The following is a 7,760-nucleotide window of genomic DNA, read 5'->3' on the forward strand; positions in this document are numbered from 1 at the left end:
TTGCTTCTTCAGGATTCTGAGATGTGCAAGGACTACCGAGTATTGCCCAGGATAGGTTATCTTTGTCCGAAGGATTTAAAGCCTGTCTGTGGTGACGACGGCCAAACCTACAACAATCCCTGCATGCTCTGTCATGAAAACCTGTAAGTATTCAAGTTGCCCCATCGTATCTTCCAGTTTAGAATTTCTCAGCTAGAGTGTTAACCCATAGTAATGCACCGATATAAATTCGAAGGGTGTTGCAAGTAATTTACTCATCGTCGAAATTAAAAATTCAAAATTTGTGAATTATCTTTCTTATATGTAAAATAGAAAAGATTTAAGGCTATTCTTTTGGTAAATTGCTTACCTACATTGCTATATGCTCTATTGAGTAAAAGAGAATGAAAAAATAATAGTGGGGTTACAATTACAGAATATAGGGATAAGCCTGTGCACAGTCACGGGAGTGTGAATATCATTCATTCTGTGTGTAGTGGACAAAAACAGTAGAAGAGTACAGCTATATAAACCCAGCCCAGTGTATAATATCTAAAAGCTCCTGTGACTATAATATAGCTACAGATTCCCCATTTCTTTAACCCCGCCTCTTGAGAGAAGTAGTACCTTGCCAAAGGAAAGTGCACTGTACAAAAGAAAGAACAATAAGTAAATGGCTGATCTGATGTCTGCTCTCATATTTATGGCTATCTGGGTATCTGGAGGCATATTATTTCATGATTCTGAATCTCACTCCCTTCATTGGAGAAATGGAGACAGTTCTCTGAGCTGCTGACTTCACAGACGATTGAGAACTGCTAGATATAAAAATATTTTTATCTTAAGTTGAATACAAGGGATTCATTTTATTTTATTTTATTTTATTTATTTTTTTTTTTGAGACGGAGTCTCGCTCTATAGCCCAGGCTGGAGTGCAGTGGCCGGATCTCAGCTCACTGCAAGCTCCGCCTCCCGGGTTTACGCCATTCTCCTGTCTCAGCCTCCCGAGTAGCTGGGACTACAGGCGCCCGCCACCTCGCCTGGCTAGTTTTTTGTATTTTTTAGTAGAGACGGGGTTTCACCGTGTTAGCCAGGAAGGTCTTGATCTCCTGACCTCGTGATCCGCCCGTCTCGGCCCCCCAAAGTGCTGGGATTACAGGCTTGAGCCACCGCGCCCGGCCGGATTCATTTTAATATTCTTATTATTGGCTTTAGTTTTGTTGTTGCTACTCTGCTCAAATGCTGTCTGAATTTTTAAATAATTTCCCCTTGCCTCTACGTGCATCCCTTCCCTTCTCCTGGCCACCATTTGGCCAGCTTTCAAGGAGAGAATAGTGACAAACCTTGTTTTTTCCATCTCACCTGACCCCAGACCTACATTGCAGTTCATGTACTACTTTATCCTTCTTAGGACGCTATAAGCAAGGCCTAGAACATGAGGATAGGACTCCCTGATATCCTGCTTTTTAATCCTGGAAAAATATTTAAAAGAAAAAGGCGCTCCTCAGGTCATATGCTTAAAAGCATAAAATCTGAATATAATCCTTCATCTATAGGTAAGGCACGGTAGATAAGGCACTTTCAGATTTCAGTCACTGAATCCCTGCAAACTGCTATGGAATGTTGTTATCTTTATTGCACAGAAGGTTAATCTGAGGCTCAGAGAGTCCAGGTAATTTGTTTAAAGTTACAACGGTAGGAAGTAAATCAGACAGGATTTTGACCTTATTGATTTGGGTCTAAATACAATTTTCTTTTATCTCCACTTAAATTCCTTAGTTTTTCAAAGACCAAAGATTCCTTAGATAATATGAAGAAAGTTACCCCTTTCAAGAAATTTTTTAAAAATTATGTGATGTGAACAATTAGGCTCATGGAGTACTTGAAATTCATCCATAGACCTTATAGGTTTTTAAGAATTAAGAAATTCTTAGCAAACTATCGCAAGAACAGAAAACCAAATTCCGCATGTTCTCACTCATAGGTGGGAATTGAACAATGAGATCACCTGGACACAGGAAGGGGATCATCACACACCGGGTCCTATTGTGGGGAGAGGGGAGGGGGAAGGGATAGCATTAGGAGATATACCTAATGTAAATGACGAGTTAATGGGTGCAGCACACCAACATGGCACATGTATACATATGTAACAAACTTGCATGTTGTGCACATGTGCCCTAGAACTTAAAGTATAATTAAAAAAAAAAAGAAAAATTATGAATTCTTGTTTAAGCAATAAATATAACTGCCCAGGAATTCCATTACTATGTATACCTTATCTGCAGCCCAGAATCCTTCAATTCCTCTTTCTTGTAAATGTCAGAGCCTAAATTATCCATAAAATTTTCTTCAACATTTTCATCAATTTATAGACCCATAACAAGTGCTCTATTTAAGGGAACTTTAGAGTAAGAAACTGAAATGATGAAAATATTAAGAAAACATGCCTCAGGATAGTTTGTTTGGTTAAGGGAGCTGGGAGTATATATTATAAAGAAGGATCAGGTTCTCTGAGGCAAAAGGAAACAATATTCGTTTCCAAGGTTTTAGAGAAAGTTATAGGAGAGCAATTTCAACTTAAGCAATGCCAAAAGACAAATTGCACTGCTTTGATAGATAATGAGTTTCCCATTACCAAAAGCAAACAAGTATGTGTCTGATTCATAATATTTCTCCAGTGAAAGGGTTAAAATTCATACTCCTTAAGATTCATTCCAACCACAAAACTCAGACTGTATCATTTGTGTCTTGTTATATTTTTCCCCAAGTCATATTACTGGTACTCAATATAGTCAAACATCTCTCTCGGATCTATTTCTCGCATCTGTAAATGCGAGATCACCTTTAGAACAGATGATCTCCAAGTTTATTTCCAACATTCTTTATGAACTATATCAGTGAATGAAATGTGACAGGATAGGTCCAGGGCTAGGGGACAAATCTGGAGCAGAAGAGAGACAGCCTGGACGATACCTACTGAAAATGAAAATAGTTGAATGCAGATCCCAGATCCTCCCTCTAAATGCAGTTTGGTTTGATACCAAATGTCCTGCGCGTTGGTCCTTATTTATTTTCTTATTATAACTGAGAACTTCCTCATTGTTGAAGCATCCTCTGATCTGTTTTAGGATACGCCAAACAAATACACACATCCGCAGTACAGGGAAGTGTGAGGAGAGCAGCACCCCAGAAACAACCGCTGCCAGCAAGCCCTCATCTGTAAGTACAGAAGTAGACTGGCCTCCATGGTTACGCTGTGAGGAGTAGTGGGTTCTGGTTTTGTTCTCTTCCATTGAGTAACGACATTTATCTGGCCAGAGAGGTAACACTAGGTCAGGTGACCCAGAATTGGTCACATTTTCACTATAAGGATAATTAAGTAATTACTGAAATAAGTGGAAATAATGCAGCAGTTAATATTTTGAACTATTTGATGGATTCATTAATCGATTGTTTATGAGCAATGTCTCCAATATAACGTTTCTTATTTCAGGATAGGTTTTATCTTCTGTGATCTACAATACGAAGATGAGACAGAGACCAAGAGAGGTCAGAGAGTGACAGAGTTGGATTTAAACAATTTCTATATAATGCCCATATTCTTGAACTTTGCATTGTATTAAATTATTTCCCAGCATTAAAAGTTGACCAATTTCATTTAAACTCCTGAAAGGATGTTTCAACATGCATTACTGAATTTGACATTCTCCCTGGTGGCTATTTAAATAGTCATCCTCAGGGAGATGGTATATAACATGAAAAAATAGGAATTTTCAAATAAGAGAAAAATATTTTGTTTTGGGATAAATGTCAGTGCAAAGTTCAGTTTTTGCTGTGCTTCCTATATGAGACTCTTGGCAAATCACATAAATACTCTAAACCAAATATCCCAATGAACTATGAAAATATTCAATAAAGACTGACTTTTATACATTTGGCACAATGTCTGAAAAATTAATGTCACTATTATTACTATGCCTAAGACCAAAGTATGAATTTAGAAAAAGAGAAGAGTCCAAAGTATGAACTTAGATAAACAGACCATGGTAGAGTGCTTATTTATTTTTAATAAATTATTTTCAATTGTAGTTCGATAAAATTATATGTAATAAACAACATTTTAATGCATTATATTTAATAAAGCTATTGATTATCATTCACATTCTCTTTGCTCCATTCCACTGCCACAGAAAGCTTTGGCAATAATGGAATCAGAAACCGTTCAGCCAGATTTGAAAATCTTAATCAAGCAATACTAGATAAGGCCATATTAAAAACGTCTACCCCACAATCTTTGTTATGGGAAACTGTGAAAACAAGATTCGTAAGCTAGAGTCTTCCTGGTTTCACATCAGCAGCTGAAAGCAGCGTAGAGGAAGCTGAGGACTGGAATGAAATCAGAAGGCCTTATCTTTCTCATGTGGGCTTGACAAAGTTATTTACCACCCATTTAAAGACCTCTATTCTGGTTCTTTACCAGAATCCATAAAAAGAGAATTTAAACTTTAACCCTAGTCCCTGTATTGTGTTTGCTGTCTTATTATATAGAAATTCTTAGTAGTTTGCTCCCATTTTATTGACAGAATATACTGTTCCCCCTCCTCACAAACTCACCTTTACATATATCTCAGGAGACGAAGGTCAAAATAGCTTTATGCCAGTCCAATAGACCACACCTTAGACCACACTTCCCTGTAACTCTCATCCTGTGTAGGCAACTTGGAAAAACTACTTTATAAAGAATTTGCCATAGGTTTATACTGGTAAGATGTATTTCTTTAAATAATGAAGAGTCTTGCCGGGGCTCGGCACACAAGGTGTTGTAAAAGAGTGCCGTTCTTCCATTTCTGGGTGTGTGCTTTCCACTGGAGTTGCAGAGCAGACATTAATAATGACAAAAGTTATTGTGGTGTTAGTTAACGAAACAAAAACTGAAAGTGTCCTGGACACAGGTGGAACTTCAGGTCCCTATGTAACATTCAAGGGTATGATCTTGGGTACAGGTGGTACAGACTGGTCATGGCCTAGCATTGTTCTGATGACTAGTAAGGATGTAAATACTGGGGTTGAAGCCTCTTGTCTGAACTTTATTTCTGGGTGGAAGTTTCTCTAAGAAAGTCTGGAATCTCAAGAATAGAATAACAGTCCAGGCAGTCACAACTTTCCTGGAAAAGTACGTTGAGTATCTTGGAACCCACACTTTTGTTGCTAAATACATAATACTTCCTATTATGCAATAACTATTATACAGTAACTACTAAGATTTACATAGGTCTTTAGAGTTTTACATACATTTTCTGTTTGTTTCCTTCCAACAGTCATTTGATTAGGGCAGGGATCACTGTTTTTCCCACTTTACAGAAAATCATCTTGGGGGAAACTGTCACTTACTAAAGTCCCTCAGTATAATACATTGGGTTCAATGTAGATATCCTGACTTCATTTCCAATGCTCTACTACCATTCCTTAGTTGTCAGGAGATTCTGAAAACTAAGTGCTCTCGAGAAGGCATTATCTCAAAAGATGATTTGCTAGATTGGAAGGAAATTTCTATATTAAGAAAAATACCAATATTATTTTGTGAGATAAATAAATGACTATTCTTATCTCTATTTCTCAACAATTTCCCAAGTCTATGGACATCTTGCATTCTACGTTATTATTATGTATTTTGATAGGTTCACTTGAAAATTCTTATCTATATCCGTCAATTTCATGACAGATTTTCAAGGATTCAGGAAGACCAAAGCTTGCTACTTTCAAACCAAAGAAATCTGCCTGGAGTTGATATAGGCAATAAAGTGGAGATTTGAGTTTGGAGTGACAGTGCTGTTCATGCCCCAGGTGGTACTAGTTGAAGATGTGCGGTTATGTGAAATAAAATTCCTGAGGCCCTCACCCCCTATAAGATTATTTTAAAAATATTAATTTAATGTTTTAAAGGTTGATTTCAAATATTTGGATGAGTCAGGCAAAGGAAGACAGCTGATTACATTCTAGTGGCCTACAACAAACTATAGTAGAAAACATTCATGTTACAGGAATTGAATTCAAGTTATGACCTAACATGACAGTGACAAGTTACTAAACTTCTCTGAAGCTCAATTTCCTCATCTGCAAAATGGTGCTAATTACACCTAGTTCTTTTTTTATCAGCATGAAGGCTACATGTGATCAAACGCAGAATTGAGCCATGTTCATTTTTGTATCCACCTCAACACATTGTACATACGAGGTGCTCAATATTTGTTGTATCAAACAGGTTAAAATGTGAAACTGATTTTAAACTGTTACTTCTTTGCAGAATGCAGAATCTATGTATTTCTTTGATTAAGATGTAGCTATAAATATACAGCCCACATTTCTGCAATAGCTCTGGGTTCTAGTATCTAACCTACCCATCTTCTCTTCTAGGATGAATGACGGGAAGATTGTTGAAAAGCATGAGGGAAAAAGTAAACCCCAATTCTGAATCACCTACCTTCACCTCTGTATATACAAAGAATTCTTTGGAGCTTGTCTTATTTGCTATAGAAAACAATACAGAGCTGTTGGGAATAGACTCACTGATTTTCAGTCTTTTCCATCTCTTTCCTCCTAGACTCCGTAATCTGAGGGTATAAAGAAATTTCCACCAAGTCTGAGCCCTCAAAATGTCCTGATTACAATGCTGCCTGTCCAACTGCCTGTTCAATAAAAGCAAACTCAGCAGAACACCCTTTCTGAGGCTTCTTTGTCACTGTCTGGATAATAGATATTTGCTTTTACAGAAACTGAATAAACTCTACCCTTTTGTGTTTTTGTCTGGCTAAACCCATTGGTGGACAGAGAATGCTCACTTTATTCCTGCTTAAGTTGCTGTCATAGCTGAGAAAGACTGTCTAGAAGAGAGGTGGGGAGATACGGGTTCCCAGCAGCCAACAGCTATACAAAGTTAAACTAGCTATAAATCAGCTTCATCTTAACTATTCATTACCATACCAGCTCCCCTTTCTACATTTTCATGAATGGGATAACTGCCTCTCAGTTATTTAGGTCCCATCCAAAGATACAAACCAGTAAGTTCTCATGTCTATTCATTAAGTTACATCTTGACAATTTCCTATATCACGGCCTTGTACACATAATCTGGGAAGAACTAAGAAAATTAATTACCAATTTGTGCAAGCCTCTAAAGTGGCAATCTCCAATAGAAATGTAATTTAAGCCATATATGCAGTTTTAAATTTTCTAGAGGCTACAAATAATTAATAATTATAAAATTATTAATTTCAATAATATATTTCATTTAGCTTAATATAGCAAAATGATTAATGTAATCAATATAAACTTTTAAATTTACTAAGTCTTTGATTTTGGTGTATATTTTACACTTCTAAGCCAGAAGGTTTACAATTGCATATATGCAATATTAAATTTTCTAGCGGCTACAAATAATTAATAATTATAAAATTAATTTCAATAATATATTTCATTTAGCTTAAGATAGCAAAACTACTACTATAATCAATATAAATTTTTAAATTTACTAAGTCTTTGATTTTAGTGTATATTTTATACCTTCTAAACCAGAAGGTGATAAATAATGCTGAGATGGGACTAAGGAAAGTCAAAACACTTCTGTCAACCCCACCTGTCCACTACTACCAAATACGTATTTTCTCTATATAACATGATCTTCAGATTTCATTTTGCAGAGATCTATCCCTTTCAAACTCCTTATTTTCTCATTTTAGTAGTCCTCCTGAAGCCTTCCCATTTCTTTCAGGCATCAGAAA

At 36.5% G+C, this 7,760-nt stretch overlaps 1 protein-coding gene across 3 annotated transcripts in view; it reads left to right on the plus strand.

The window, feature by feature from the left end:
* SPINK5 (serine peptidase inhibitor Kazal type 5) overlaps positions 1-6,696 on the plus strand; it is a 73,964-nt gene extending 67,268 nt beyond the window's left edge. For 2 of the 3 annotated variants that reach the window (XM_015141197.3, XM_078004487.1), the window contains exons 31-34: positions 13-143; positions 3,111-3,201; positions 3,476-3,531; positions 6,397-6,544. In XM_015141197.3, the coding sequence (XP_014996683.2) occupies positions 13-143; positions 3,111-3,201; positions 3,476-3,496 (243 nt within the window). In that variant the 3' untranslated portion in view covers positions 3,497-3,531; positions 6,397-6,544. Of the gene's footprint in view, positions 1-12; positions 144-3,110; positions 3,202-3,475; positions 3,532-6,396 lie in introns of all 3 variants that reach the window. The other variant, XM_001103450.5, reaches the window with a different exon arrangement.
* Positions 6,697-7,760: the final 1,064 nt, after the last annotated feature.

This window comes from Macaca mulatta, chromosome 6 (genome assembly GCF_049350105.2).
Source record: "Macaca mulatta isolate MMU2019108-1 chromosome 6, T2T-MMU8v2.0, whole genome shotgun sequence".
NCBI classification, from domain to species: domain Eukaryota; kingdom Metazoa; phylum Chordata; class Mammalia; order Primates; family Cercopithecidae; genus Macaca; species Macaca mulatta.